The sequence below is a fragment of the Rhineura floridana genome, chromosome 1 (genome assembly GCF_030035675.1).
Source record: "Rhineura floridana isolate rRhiFlo1 chromosome 1, rRhiFlo1.hap2, whole genome shotgun sequence".
Classification (NCBI taxonomy): Eukaryota; Metazoa; Chordata; class Lepidosauria; order Squamata; family Rhineuridae; genus Rhineura; species Rhineura floridana.
Genome location: NC_084480.1, coordinates 167094224 through 167110212, shown reverse-complemented (window position 1 = coordinate 167110212; position 15989 = coordinate 167094224). Strand labels below are relative to the sequence as shown.

Sequence of the window (15989 nt, the reverse complement as noted above, 5' to 3'; positions counted from 1 at the left end):
TTCCCTGAGATTGGGGAATGACTGCTAAGCTTGTTTAAGTATGTTTGTTAAGATTTGCCCTTCAAGTAGTGAGCAATTTTTATTAAAGTTATTTACTGCTTATGTTCTCTTTTACAGAAAAGGGCAAAAGGGCTGCCAATTTGCAGGGTATTATTCAAGGGAGGGTCTAGTTTCAGAGAACATTGGTTTAGGCCACGCATTTGGGAGGCATGAAGCGTCCTTTGACTCAGTGGATTCATTGACAAAATGAGTATGTTTAGCCTAGCAACTGTTGCTAGGTGGTATAACTTTCAGTAACTATTATTGGAGGAGAACCTGCGATCACTTCATTGTGACATATGCCTGACAATAGAGATGCTGTCTAAGCAATTGTTGGAAGGAACCCTTACCCCATAGTACTGAGGCACCAGGACAGAATACCAGATGCCTCTCTTTAGTGATTCTGAGGCAGTGCCTCCACAAACTGTCAGCAATAATGAAGAATGAGGACAAAAACCAGACTGAGATCTCAGACCTTGGCAAAGTAGCTGCCCATGTCCCTGACCTCATAGTGTATGGTGATTTCTCTCAGGAAGTACCTTTCATTGAAAGCTTTGACGGTGTGCTGCTCTTTGTAGACATTTCAGGTAGGCAAAGGGAGTTCAGGGTCAATGAGCACTGCTGGGGAAGGGGAGTAGATTTTAAAGGCACTTTTTGGAAAGAGAAAGAGTTGTGAGATTTCATATCTTTGTCCTGAAAAAAATTGAGCTTTTCAAGTGTTCATATCAAATGCATGACAAACCTCAAAGGGATTGGTCAAAATATACTCATGCCCTTCAGTCAAGTTCTACTACTAATACATCCTGTTCTGCCCCTCACGAAGACCAATCTCTCTACACACTGCTCAGCTTCTAGCCAAGTATTTCCACATTTTGCCAAATCTCAAATAATGTCAGAATGAATTCTGCAAGTTCTGCACAAAAGAAGTTAAAGAAACGTCTCCCACCATAGCTAAGAAAAGGGGGTGGAGTTGGTAGGGGTCACTTTTGGGGAAGGAGAGGGCTGATGGAGACAGGAGGGAGGAAAAGCTAGGAATTCTTCTCTGACTTGAATTTTAAATCTTCTTAAAAACTGGCCTCTCACACTTTTATGAGCCCCCAAAACTTGTTTCTGAGCATGGATTCAAAGAAAACCAGCATTCCTATCTTCAGTCTAGTAATTTGCAGGAAGATCACTGTCTCCCTATAGATTAAGAGCAGCAGGAAATAGCTGGCCCAATGCATCCCTCACTCTCACAACCCATGCAAAAACCCTAGTGCAGATCAGGCCCATCAAACATCCTGTCCCAAAGTAATGTGCAACCCCCCACCTACCTTTCCCACTTTTATAAAGTCAGCTATAATTCACAGTCCCAAGCTGTGTTTTACTGATGCAAGTGCTTATATGTCTTAAAGGTTTCACAGCACTGACTGAAAAATTCAGCATGACCACCAACCTGGACCGTGGTGCTGATGAGCTAACACAAACACTTAATCACTATGTAGGCGACATTGTGGAGGGTGAGTATGGCAGCAAGCCTTGACCTGTTACGAGAAGAGCTTCCAAGTGATGGATCTTCTCTTTCTGACTGTCTCTCTTGTTCAGAAATCCTTTTTTGATAGAGCACTTTCTTTCTTTACAGGAAGACAGGCTGCAGGTTTATCCAGACAAACAGTTTATAGTGCAACAACTGCAAAGTTATTGGTCCTTTGTTGTAGAGTTTCTGTTGCAGAGATATTCAATTCTCCTAGCACTCAAGTAGTGCTGGGAAGCTGCAAGGACTAAAACATGGCAGGGACTTAAGCAGCAGTCAGTGGGGCAGTGAAAGTGTTGTGGCATTGCGTGGCTGGCTTCTGAACAGCAAGTTTGTTTTGCTTTGCAGAGAATTATTTATTTATTTATTATTTGATTTAGATCCTGCCCCGCCCAGGACAATAATTATTGATATTATAATCACTATTTATTCACAAGTCTCCACTGGTATGATCTTTATTCTGAACTCTAATTATTGCCTGTTTACATTCCTTTTCAAGTGCATTGCAGAACAGGTTAAGGCAGATAATCAAGTCAGTGTCTCCCCCCCCTGCTGCTTACAATCAACAACTCATTCCCCCCTGCTGTTTTCTGTCTCTGTGTTACAATCAACACTTCATTGACATCAGTGAAAGGCAATACACATTTGAAGAACTTACATAGAAAGTAGATTGATAAAAGTATCACTCACACTATCAATGATTTCAAGGTGAATTTAAAAAAAGAAAAAAGAAGAATTAATCGAAAACCAGGCGTGGAGAGTTGCTACTTCAAAATTCTGTCCACAAAGAAAGAGAATATCAGAAATAGCAATTAATCTGATGACAAATCCAATTATTGCAGAAACAGCCCATTGCTAGGCAGGGCCAGATGGACCAATGACTGGACTCAGGCTGAGGCAAAATGTGCATTACGTGCTGAAAGAGGTACACTGGCTGCTGATACGCTACCAGGCTAAGTTTAAGGGTATATAAAGCCCTGAACAGCTTGGGGCCAGGTCATCTTTGGGAACACCTTATCTTTTATACCCCTACTCAGTCACTTTGGCCCTCAGGAGATATGCTCCTGAGGTTTGTCTTATGATATGTTGATTAGATCTAAAGTTCCTTGTGATGTGCATTCTATTTGATTGTTCTTATTTAATGTTATTGTTGACTTTATGGTGTTCAACACCATATTTTTCTTAATATTGGTAGTATAGGGGTTTTTTGCCAATAAATAAATAAATAAAAATGTGCCCAGTGATGATATCACTCTTTCAGTGGTTTAGAAAATAACTCAAGGTGTATCTACACTGTTGACTTACCATGACGTTATGCCAGTTAAAGTTTAAACTGGCATTGCTTTCTTCAAAGAATCCTGGAAACTGTAGTTTTAAGATACAGGTTGAGATCATTACTATTAAACCAGTTCAACTCCTTTTTAAACCCAGGCAAGGAATTCCGACTCAGAAAACTTCTTGCTTATGTGAGGGCTTAGCTGCTCAGCACCCATGCCTTCACTAAGCAGGATCAAGATCTCCAAGACTGAGGCAGTGACATTCCACAAAAACAAGGCTCCTGCATATTTAAGGGAGCTGGTATTTTGCAGTGATGAGAATTCTAGCTTTAAACAAGCTAGAGATCTGGGTCTCTCTCAAGATGGCTTGAATTTCTTTTTTAAATAGAACATAGGGTATAAATGTTGAATTTTTTTTAAAAAGTCCGCTTCTCTAAACTGGAAGCCTTCTCACTAATTTTAAATGTGAAAAGGCTGATGAGAGAAAAGAATTATGTATATATGCTCAGAGTTATTCTCTTCTTTGTTATTACTGTAGATTCCAAAGCAGTCATGGCACTTAAAACCATCTGGATTGAAGTTCTGCCAAGCCCAGGTTCAGAGCAATCCCGTGACTGGATCAAGATTCAAATCCCAGATCAGCTCGGGATGCACTGCAGGGCAAATCTCCCAAAGGCTCAAGCCTGAGATTTAAAATGGGAATCATAGTGCCCCAACACCCACAGTTGACATAAGGAATGGCTGGACAATTTAAAAGGCTCTTCAAACAGTGGAAGATCTTTTTGTAACTCCTCTCTCTTTTTCTTCCGTTTGTAGAAGTCTTGGTGTTTGGAGGTGATGTCTTGAAATTTGCAGGTAGGATTATAGAGAAAAGATAATTTGAAAGAATTGTATGAGCCAGATGAGGGGAATATCCTGACTGGATTTAAAAATGGAGCATGATTAATTTCTTTGGGTCCATCAGTCAGGATTAAAATATTATGAATGGAAAAACTGGTTATTTTAGCTTCACAAATGTCCCAAGTAACTGCTATTCATTAACTACCAATAAGGGCTCTATTCTCCACTGCCATGCTGATTTCTTTCTCCCAGGTGAGGACAGTTCCTGGAAAAACGCTGGGCCTATTATCAGAAAGCAATTGCCCAATTTGATAATCACTCTCATTATTATAAACTGGCATCCTCCACCTAGATGGAGGCAAGAATCAGAATGAGCACCTTTTGTTCCTCATTGCAAGAGTTTGAACATGATTAAATTTTAAATCATTATTTCATGTCTTCAGTGTAGCAAGATGTTTACAGTTGATGGTTCATCAGCTGCATGCCCCTAAAGAAACTCTTCTTCCCAACAGCTAACCCTCTATCTGGGTAGTTTCCGCACCCCACACTTGTGCTGGACATGGGAGAAGATCAACAAACTGCCTCTACATAACATGCTTTGGAAACTGTCTGCTTAAACTTCTAAGATTGCCTGCCTAGATTAGGGCATCTTTTACTGAGCAATCCAAACGATAGGAAAGTGGCATAATTTACATTCGCTGGTGATGTGCTGGCTTAAAAACTGCTATATCCAAAGCCCATTCAGAGATAGCTGAGAGGGGCTATAGCTGGCAGAAGAAGCCCAAGCCTGGAGAAGGAAACACAAAGACACATGCAGAGTCCATACCAACACCACTGATGTCACCAAATCAGCACCCACTACCCACTAGGCATGCACAGCACACCCATCACCCATAGCCTTGTTGTCCATTCATGAGCCAACTTGTGAAGTCAGGTCTTGATGAATGTTTGCCATGCTCCACTGCAGGATATCTCTGTTTGGTATTTTGAAAATATATGTGAAATAAGAATAGTTTCATGGTCCTATTTCTTAGCAGAGATATAAATGCAAGCAGCGGGATGAGAATCAACCAGTCCACCCTTTCCCTCAGACACAAATAATTACAGACACAATCGTCACAATCTGTTGGAAATGCTTTTATTTGGATTCCTGCATTGCGCAGGGGGTTGGACTTGATGGCCTTATAGGCCCCTTCCAACTCTACTATTCTATGATTCTTAAGTAAAAGATAAAGAATGTTTACTCATGACCTTTCATATGTTCAAGAAACATAGGCTCTAGCTTAGAAAAGTGGAAGTCTCAGTCCATGATAATGGTCAACTTGGAGAGGAGCATATGTATCCTTCACTCTCCTCAGGCTTAATGGAGGATATGCAAGAATCATAGACAAAGGAAGAGGAAGAGAAAGCCAGGTAACCCCACCCTTCAGGAAGTTACATCACTGGTAAACAGGTACATGGGGTATCCCCCAAATATCCCTTAAAGGGAACATGCAAATTTGCTTATTCTAACAATCTGAACATCCATGGAAGGTATCGGAGCCACCATGGACCTCCTGCAGGCAAGTCTCCATTGTTCATAGCTGCATAGCCATCTCCTCAACACCCTCAGGAAGCATCATCAGTGCCAGATTTAAGGCAGCAGCCATCTCCACTTAAGAAACAGCCAGTCTTCACATGACCACTCTCAACCTGAGACAACAAGCACAGGGACAGATGGGGACACCCTCATCCACAACCTGAAGCAGCTCCTTATTCTCATCACCCCTCCCCATTGACACATCCTGGTGCTGAGGGGCAGGATCAGGACCTCTCTCCTTGCTGCTGCCATTGTTGCTGCTGCCACCACTGCTGCTAATGGTGCTGCTAGAGGAGGAATCGTTGCCATCAGATGGCATGGTCCCATTGCCACCAGTCCCCTTTAGGATCCCTCTCACTGAGTCCATGGGAATCTTTTCCCCACCTGAGGTTGAACCTCCTACCTATGGAAACTTCCCTCCAGAGGAGTTGATGGAGAAGGAACTGCTACATCCAATGGAGGTCCTGGCATCTCGGGAGTAATCTCCAGCTGCAGCATCAGGAGAATTGGGCAGCATGGGGTCATTTGGAGCATGGAAATGAGTCAGCATGGGTGTAGGGTGAATCTGCACCCCCAGGAGTCACACCCAGCATCCTCCCTGTAGACAGGGCAGCCACAACCTCCACAAGCCCCAGACGCCTGCTCAGCACCAGAAACTCTGTGACGGAAAGACAAAAAGGAAGAAGATGATTACCCTTCTGACAACAAAGTGCCAGTCTCAGGCAAGTAGAGTGCCCAGCCAGGCCCACAGCAGCAGTCATCAAGTTCGGGGTGGAACCAAGGGACACATGCAGGCAACCATTACCTACCTCTTGGGCTCTATTAAAAGGATAGGATTACAAGGCAGAGCGGATGGGCCTCCTTGACTTCCACCTCTGCTTGCTGTTCCTGTGCTGGTGGCACGGCTTCATCAGGGGTGGCTGGAGGGTCAGATTTCTGGTCACCTCACTGTTCAGCTGGCACAACCCCAGCTTGCCTTGTTGAAACCACCTTCTTTGGGGAAGGTGGTGGGTCATTACTGCTAGCCTGGATGTATGTCATTCATCTCCACCATGGGAGCTGATCAGAGAAGACCTATGTGCAGAGAAAGAGGGAGAAGGGAGAGCCCAGTCATGTTCATACACCACCTCACAAGGTACGATAGGGCTGAGGACCTTCTCATCTGGGCTCAGAGCCTGATCCAGAACCCCCTTGAAGGGCATGCTGGTTCAGAAAAGCTCCCTGGCATGCCTGCAGATGGCAGTGCAGGCAGATGTAATTCCTCACTTCCAACAGGAGTTGACCAAGCAGCGGTAGACAAGGGTGCTGATCTTCACAGCAGCCATAAAGAACCACTTCCAGTGGTTCTCCTCAGCGACCTCCCCCCCCCCCATGCAAAGCATTGTCTTAGGATCCTTTGCAACCTGCTGGTAAAGAAAGGCCTTCTCAGGCTGTCAGTTCATGGTGCGCTGCTTACGAGCATTGGGATGGGCCTGTGGCAGGTCTGAAGTGACTCCCTGAGGCTGATAAAGTTTCAAGAGCTTCCCACTAAGTCCCACTCATTACGTCCTCAAGCCCCCCTTTAGAAATGATGTGCCCAGCTCCTATTCTACGTCTCCCACCCGCAGGGAAGCAAGTGGTGTCCAGTGAGCGCTTCAAGGTCATGTAGTCTAGCTGTAGCTGATAAGGGATGCTGAGGAATGCTGCTCCCATCTGCCAGTCAGCTGAATTGAACAACAGATGTTCTCAGAAAACCACTGCATGTTCCTCACAGTTTTTCTGAGTAAAAAAGCAGGGATGAGAGGCACAGGCGGGGAAGAGGGAATCCCCAAGGGAAGTCAGCAGCTATCTGTTGCTGTTGTTAAATTTATTGCCCGCTCTTCATTAGCAGGTCCCAGAGTGGGCTACAACAATATAATATCCAGCATAAAAATATGTAAAATAAATTATAGTCTTGGGAATAGGGTGGGTCCTGAAAACATATATCTCAATTGTCAAACGCCAGTGTAAAGAGGTGCATCTTCAGCATTTGCTGAAAACCTTCTAGTGAAGGTGCCAGATGCACCTCTGTGGGGAGGGAGTTCCACAACATAGGGGCTGCCCCAGAGAATGGCCTCTCTCAGACCACCCACCAAACTTCTGAGGGAGCCAGAACTATCAGGAGGGCTCCCTCAGCTGATCTTAACACTTGAGAGAACCTATAGGGAATGAGATGGTCCCTCAGATAGTTGGGACCTAACTTGTTTAGGGCTTTAAACACTAGTGTGAGCACCTTCAATTAGGCCCGGAAATGAACTGGCAACAAATGCAGCTGTTTTAGAAAATGGTTTATATGAGATTTAAATGGAACCCTAGGCAGTAATCTGGCTGCTGCATTTTGGACAAATTGAAGAGTGCCTTGCAATAATCCAATCTGGACGTTACCAGAGCATGGCATATTGTGGCCAAGTCATCTCTGTCCAAAAGGGAGCATAGCTGGCAAACGAGCCAGAGCTGGAACTAGGCACTGTTAGCCACCAAGGACACCTGGGCCTCAGAAAACAATGTTGGATCCAGGAGTACACCCAAGCTATGAACCTGCTCATTCCAGTGGAATACAACCCCATGTAGGGCAGGCTGTCTTCCCACCTGCTGGACGTGAGAACTCTCAGAATACGTAACACCTCTGTCTTTTCAGATTCAATTTCCATTTGGTGGCCTACATCCAGCCCAACACTGCCTCCATATACCTGTTTACCACTTCAACCACCTCTCCCAATTCAGATAGAACAGAGAGATGTGGTGCAGGTGTATGCCGTATTGCCCAATGTGATACTCGAAGGGTGAGTTGATCTGGCCATCAACCTGGCAGGGCAGGTTCCCAGATGGGAGGGGGGTCATGATGGGTGAGAAGAGCCTCTATAGGCTGGGCAAGATGCCCATGCCACCACAGTATCTGAACATGTTGCTGTAGAGCTCTTTGGGGTGCGGCACTATCAAGCCTGGCCTCAGAATGCCATCTGACCCCTCCTGGCCTCCAGGTCCATCTGATATCTCTCTCCTGGCTCCTGCCAACACAATGCCACCTCTTGCTTGCTGCCTGCCCTGTTCTTCCCTTCCCTCTGCTGAATGCAAGCACTGCAATCTGTAACTTATCCCACTCCACCCCCCCAGCGATTGCTCTGTACTTCTCTTTTACTTGTTGTCTGCCTCCCCTCCATTGTTTCCCCTCAGCTAAGGTTTGCCAGTGCCCATTATAGCGCTGGGCTTTCCTCTTTCTCAGCTGGTTGTTCCCACTCCTGCCAACCCCTGCGTTCCATAGCAGTCTGTGGTAGGACTCTGACTGTCCTTTATAGTTCCCCTACTTTTGAGTTTGAAGTTCCCATCTCTGTCTGGACTGCACTTTCCATCCTACTGTGTGCAAAATCCCTTTAGCATGGGATGCTGAGAGTTGCGATCCAGCTGCCGCAACAGTCCTTCCAAGTGACTCCTAGTAGTGTGAGCTGGCCTAAGAACACACAGGGGAAAGTGCTCCAAGTTCTTTATTGAAATCAGTCTGCAGAGTTCCTCAATTCCTTCATGGGAGGTGGGAGGAGGGGGTCTCAGTCCCCAGAGTGTTATAAGGTGGGCCAGCCTGACTGCTCAGGAATGCAGGGCCTCTTAGATGGGATCAGCATATGTTGCATGGCAGCCTGTGGAAGCAGGAGGGATGGCAGTGGTGCAAAGGCAACAGCATGGAAACAATAGTGCCCACTGCAGCCATGGGCAGGGATGCCAACAGGACTTTCTGGGCAGGGTATACTGCATGTGGATTAGGTCCCTGTTGCACTCACAAAAGCTGACACAAATACGCATACAAGTTACGTCATGTTCAAATTTGTGCCCTCTTTTGAAGGGGGGAGGAGCTCCAAAAATAAATAGATCCAGGTCGCATACAAGTAATAAAATGTCAAGTCCAATAGACAGAATATCAACAGGTAAAGCTTTCCCCATAATTATAGTTCCATACTAGAAAAAGTTTAATATCTGCCTGCCACATGAAAGGCAAGAGCGCCCTGCTCTCCTTCAACGCCAGCCTTAATCCATACAAAGTTCTCTGGTTTCATGAGCTGTAAATGTTACTATAGATCTTTCACCTGCTGATCTTAGACAGGCAATGCTACATTCAGTGCAAGACCAGGCATGCTATTTCAGACTGAGGGAGTCAACAGTGATTTATAATGTTCAACAATTTTGTTCAGATTCTTATACTTGGATAAATTCAAGCTTTAAACAGTTAAAAAGCAAGCACCATGCTTATTTCTTAATACGTCATAGTAAGTACAAGGTTTTTTTTCTTGTTGAGCAAAAAGAATTGAATCTTATTTGGTGGCCTTGGGCCAATCTCTTACCCCAACCTGCTTCACAGGAATGTTGTGAGGATAAAATAGAAAGGGGGAGATCCAAGTACACCAATTTGATCTCTGCTGGATCAGGCCAGTGGCCCATCTGTTCCAGCATCCTAGTCTCACAGTGGCCAACCAGATGCCCATGGGAAGCCCACAAGCAGGACCTGAGTACAAGAGCACGATCCCCTCCTGCAGCTTCCAGCAACTGATATTCAGAAGCATAGAGCTTCAGACAGTGGAGGGAGAGCATAGCCACCATCGCTAGCGGCCTTAACCTCTGTGAAATTGTCTAATCCTCTTTTAAAGCCATCCAAGTTGGTGGCCTTCATTGCCTCCTGTGGGAGTGATTTCCACAGTTTAACTATGTTCTGTGTGAAAGAGAAATTTCTTTTCTCTGTCCTGAATCTTCTAATTTAGCTTCGTTGAATGTCCATGAGTTCTGATTTTAAGAGAGAGGGAGAAAAACCTCTCTAGCTGCTTTCTTCTTGCCATGTATAGGCATCATGGCTGTCTTGCCCAAACCTGCTGAAGTCAGACACGAACACAGAGGTGTGTTTTTCTTTTTTAGATTTAATGGAAAGTTTCAGTTCAGAGCACTTCATGAATCAGCTCACAGATTACAAGGGATTCAGCTTCATTACTAGGAATAACTAGGCATGACTATACACTAAGACATTGTTGCAGCAACTAGACAAGCCTCCTCACCAAACTTAAGTAAGGATGGTAGGCATCCTACTTGCATGGTGCCCCATGATATTCTGATTAGCAAGCTAGCTAAATGTGGGCTGGATGGAACAACTATGAGGTGGATCCACAGTTGGCTCCAGAATCGTACTCAAAGAGTGCTTATCAATGGTTCCTTCTCAAACTGGGCAGAAGTAACGAGTGGGGTACCACAGGGCTTGGTCCTGGGCCCAGTGCTCTTCAACGTTTTTATTAATGACTTGGATGAGGAGGTACAGAGCATGCTTATCAAATGTGCAGATGATACAAAATTGGAGGGCATAGCTAATACCGTGGAAGACAGAAACAAAATTCAAAGGGACCTTGATAGGCCGGAGCATTGGGCTGAAAACAACAGAATGAAATTCAACAGGGTCTGGAATGCAAAAGTAGGGAAGAGAGAAGAGCTGGGAATTGTGAGGAAATGGGGCTTAGGAGAAAAGAAATGAAGCAGGAGAAAGACTTATTGAATTCTGTGAAGCCAATAATTTGTTTCTTGCGAACACATTTTTTGAGCAACCGAAAAGTCGACTGTACACATGAACATCACCAAATGGTCAATATAGGAATCAAACTGATTATATAATTGGTAGCAGAAGATGGACAAGTTCCATACTTTCTGCAAAAACAAGACCAGGAGCAGACTGCGGTACAGATCATGAACTGGTCATATCGAAAACCAGAGTAAAGCTAAAGAAGAACCACAAAGCAATCATAATGCCAAAATACAATTTAAATAACATCCCAGAAGAATATAAAGAACAAATAAGGAACATAAGCACATTTTTCCAATCTTAAATTCAGTTCTACACGTTTCTGCAGCAATTCCTCATGAAAATTCACCAGCATTTTAGTGCAAATTTCTCGTAATAAATACATTTTGTAGGCAGTTTTGACTAATGTATCATTTTTACAAGAAATTTCTTGTTATATAATGCATTTTTGTGTTATTTTCATTCATATATTCATTTTTATGCACACTTTCCCCAACATATGCATTTTTGTAAACATTGTTTGGTTTTACCGCATTACAAAATTCATATGTGTGAATTTTGAAGGATGACTGTGTCTTGGTTGTGATATTGTTTTGGAAAGTGTGAATTTGATAGATAGATCAAATGTGAACTGAATCAATTTTTTTCCCCCATCCGTTGCACCAACCCAAAAGTACAAAGAATGACAGGGCATGGGAGATCACCATAAATAATTGAAGCTGAGGAGAGTGTACAGATGGTCTGCATCTTTTTCCAAAAAGAGTTTTGAGAAAGGTCAGATATGTTGGCAAACAGATTTGCTCTGACCACACCAGGCAAAGCCATGACATCAATGCTTCCAATGAATCCAATTCTCTCTCTTTGGCTTCTGTAGGGGATGCATTGCTGGCACTCTGGAAAGTGGAGCGTTGCCATATCAATGATATCATCACTCTGGCACTGAAATGTAGTTTCAGCATCCAGCAAGAGTATGGTGTTCGCGATACTGAGGTGGGACTGGAGCTACGAGTGAAGATAGGTACTGTCTCCCGTTCTAACACAGAGCTTAGAGCCTATTTCTTCTGAAAAGTCCAGATTGTGTGCCAAGAGAAACAAGCACAGAGATCAGCAATAGCAAGGCAGGAGCATTCAGGGATCCTTGTTATCACATCCCTGGTTCTAGCCAGCAGGCAGCCTATCTCACATGACAGTCATGTGTTATATAGAAATCAGAACTCTTTATTACTGCCTTGTCCTGTTACATACCGTCCCTTTCATAGATCAGTCCGTTTCCAGATTGTAAGGAACCACAAGGAGTGAAGAGGAAAACTCAAGACAGACAACTGTTTTCTAGAGTTGAAAGTGATTTGATAGAACCATTGTTGCTGTAGTCTAAATCTCCCTCACCCGTAAGACTATTAAATCCTAGCTGCACTACTGATTGGAGGGTCTGCTATGGCCCTGGCTATGGTGGAAATTATTTCCCTGCAGAAACAGGATTTTTAAATTAATTTCAGTTGCCATGTACAGTATATATTTTAGTTTATGCATTCTTTACACTTTTAATTTACCATTTTATGTGAGGTGGTGAAGATGTTACATATTTTGCCAGGACTATCTGCAGGTCACATCTCAAAAGTTGTTGTTGGAGACAGCAGGCACCAGTACTTCCTGGTAATTGGTCGGGCGGTGGATGAAGTACGGTTGGCCCAAAACTTGGCCAAAGCAAGTGAAATTATCCTGTCACCAAACTGCTGGGAGCTCTGTGACCGGAACTTAATCGAGGTAGAAAAAATCCAAGATGAACGAGCTGTCAAGGTGAGTGCCTGTGGTAGTGGACGTTGTCGGGGAGAGCCCTTTTTGCTACCTGTTGTGCCATTATTTTTCTCTGCACAAAATTTAAACTTCTGATGGGGTTAACAGAATATGGCCGAATGTAAAAGGCAATGTCTCTGGACTATATGTAGGAGGTAGGTTGGTGCACCACAAAATGCTAGTTGGGAGCTTGCTTCTGGTGGCATGTTGCCTTTGCCCCAGCCCACCCAGCCCAGGTATGATGTCAACTCAAGGCTTGAGTATATGAAGCTGCCTTATGCTGGGTTAGATAATTGGCCCACTAGCTTAGTGTTATCTACTCTGAGTGGCAGCAACTCTCTGTGCTCTTAGACTAGGGTCTTTCCCACACTAATGAAGCTGAAGAGTGAACCTTAGACCTTCTGCATTCAGGACACTGTCCTCTACCACATGTATCAGAAATGGATTCTCAGTTTATGCAACACTAAAAGATTTTTATTTTATTAAAATATTACTTTTTTGTAAAAACAAACAAAACCAAAGCAGTTTAGAAGAAACATTAAAGGATTCCTCTCTCATAAGGATCACAATCAAATGACTTTTTTTCACCAGCAACAGTTCCTCTCACAGTGTTTTATGTGGGGGAAGACAATGTATTCTCTAGGAAGAGAAGAAATGTAGGGTTGCCACTGAAATTTTGAATTGAAACTGGAAGTTTCTCCAACAGCTTTGTAGGAATTTGAAGAGAATTGTAAGAACTGTAAGGGCAGTTCAGAAATGTTGGTCAGGTTTCATATGTTTTGGTATATGTTTAAAAGACAAACAGAATTTGACTCTATAGTTGCTTCCTGATTACCTGTTTACTGAGCATTCATCCTGATTTGTTTGCGAAGAGGGGGGAAGTTGGATTGTTGTGCAAGATGGCCAAATTTAGGGTTTATTCACACGGGAGCTAAAAGACATATTAAAGACTCAGCTTTTGCCATCGCGATAGATTTGCAAGGTTCACACTTCCTACCTTCCAATCTGCTGTTTTCCATTCACGCTAGTCGGTGCCCTCTGTAAAGGATTGGTGTCACTGTTTTGTGTCCCCGCCCCCCAAATTTACATGTTTACTCCCTCCAGTGTATTGCTGTTGCTAACGGAGAAGGGGAAGGTTTTTTTGTCAGTTTCATTGTTTCTTGTCAATTGCATGCCTCTTCCTGCTGAAGCCAGACAGCTTCAGGGTGCAATTGACATGATACTGATAAGAGGGGGAGACATGGTTTTCTTTCTCAGTTTCATTGTTTCTTATTGTCAGTTGCATGCCAGCTGAAGCCCAGAGCATCAGGGTACAATTGACACAAAACTAATTGGGGGGGGGGAGGAAGGCTATAGCAAACTCCGATGTAGTTAAACTGCCAGAAACAAAATGGAATTCATGAGAGTTTAGTGGGTGAAGAAAGGGGAGTAGCTGAAAGCAAGGATCCACCCACCCAGCAAAAAACTTCAAAGCAAAGTGCCTACATGGAGTAACGCTACGAAGCAGAGACGGTTTTTCCTTCATTTTTAACATTATTCCCGGATTAGTTTAATCTGGATTTAAAGGGGAAAAATGCATCCTAGCTTTACTTTGCATGCAACATCATGTGAACCATGCAAATTAAACAAGGATGCAAGTAGCACCAGACTCAAACTAAACCTCTGTGTGAATCATGGAGTGATTGACTCTCCCCGAAAATAGCAACAGCCTAGAAGATGTGTGAAGATCACCAGGGGTGTAGTTGTGTGGGGTCTTATGGGGTCTTAGACCCGTTACTTTTTTAGGAGCATGGTCTCAGCAGGGTCCCTATGTCTCTAGCATCCTACAAGCCAATCAGCATGAAAGTATCCTACGAGCCAATGAGCCACTGAGAAGAGTTTGCTAACATGCTTCATAGAATCATAGACTAGTAGAGTTGGAAGGGGCCTACAAGGCCATCTACTCCAACTCCCTGCTCAATGCAGGAATCCAAATCAAAGCATTCCCGACAGATGGCTGTCCAGCTGCCTCTTGAATGCCTCCAGTGTCGCCCACTACCTCTCTTGGTTCCATTGTCGTATAGCTATAACAGTTCGGAAGTTTCTCTTGATGTTCAGTCGAAATCTGGCTTTCTGCAACTTGAGCCCATTATTCCGTGTCCTGCACTCTGGGACGATCGAGAAGAGATCCTAGTCCTCCTCTGTGTGACAACCTCTCATGTACTTGAAGGGTGCTATCATATCTCCCCTCAGTCTTCTCTTGTCCAGGCTAAACATGCCCAGTTCTTTCAGTCTCTCCTCATAGGGGTTGGTTTCCAGTCCCCTGATCATCCTTGTTGCCCTCCTCTGAACCTGTTCCAGTCTGTCTGCATCCTTCTTGAAGTGTGGAGAACACAACTGAACACAGTACTCGAGATGAGGCCTAACCAGTGCTGAATAGAGGGGAACTAATACTTCATGCGATTTGGAAACTATACTTCTGTTAATGCAGCCTAATATAGCATTTGCCTTTTTGCAGCCACATCACACTGTTGGCTCATATTCAGCTGGTGATCAATGACAATTCCAAGATCCTTCTCACATGTCTTACTGCTGAGCCAAGTATAACTGTGCATTTGGTTTCTTTATCCTAAGTGTAGAGCTTTGCATTTATCCCTGTTGAATTTCATTCTGTTGTTTTCAGCCCAATGCTCCAGCCTATCAAGGTCCCTTTGAATTTTGTTTCTGTCTTCCACGGTATTAGCTATGCCCCCCAATTTTGTATCATCTGCAAATTTGATAAGCATGATTTGTACCTCCTCATCCAAGTCATTAATAAAAACGTTGAAGAGCACTGGGCCCAGAACCGAGCCCTGTGGTACCCCACTCACTTGCTTCCACCCAGTTTGAGAAGGAACCATTGATAAGTACTCTTTGAGTACGATTCTGGAGCCAACTGCGGATCCACCTGATAGTTGTTCCATCCAGCCCACATTTAGCTAGTTTGCTAATCAAATATCATGGGGTACTTTATCAAAAGCTTTGCTGAAGTTGAGGTATATTATGCCAATAGCATTCCCACAATCTACAAGGGAGGTTACCCGATCCAAAAATGAGATAAGATTTGTTTGGGAGGATTTGTTCTTCATAAATCCATGTTGGCTCCTAGTAATCACTGCATTGTTTTCAAGGTGCTTACAGATTGACTGCTTTATCATCTGCTCCAGAGTTTTTCCAGGGATTGATGTTAGGCTGACTGGTCTGTAGTTCCCTGGTTCCTCCTTTTTGCCTTTTTTGAAGACAGGGACAACATTAGCTCTCCTCCAGTCATCCGGCACATCACCAGTCCTCCATGATTTCACAAAGATAATAGACAGCAGTTCTGAGAGTTCTTCAGCCAGTTCCTTCAATACTCTAGGATTCAGT

The 15989-nt window shown here is 43.9% G+C and overlaps 1 protein-coding gene across 1 annotated transcript in view; it reads left to right on the top strand.

The window, feature by feature from the left end:
- The window catches only part of ADCY10 (adenylate cyclase 10), a 230898-nt gene that overhangs the window by 28806 nt on the left and 186103 nt on the right, over window positions 1–15989 (top strand). Inside the window, exons 3-6 of the mRNA XM_061584568.1 lie at window positions 1434–1538; window positions 3646–3684; window positions 11686–11829; window positions 12403–12608. Of these exons, the coding sequence (XP_061440552.1) occupies window positions 1434–1538; window positions 3646–3684; window positions 11686–11829; window positions 12403–12608 (494 nt within the window). The remainder of the gene's footprint in view (window positions 1–1433; window positions 1539–3645; window positions 3685–11685; window positions 11830–12402; window positions 12609–15989) is intronic.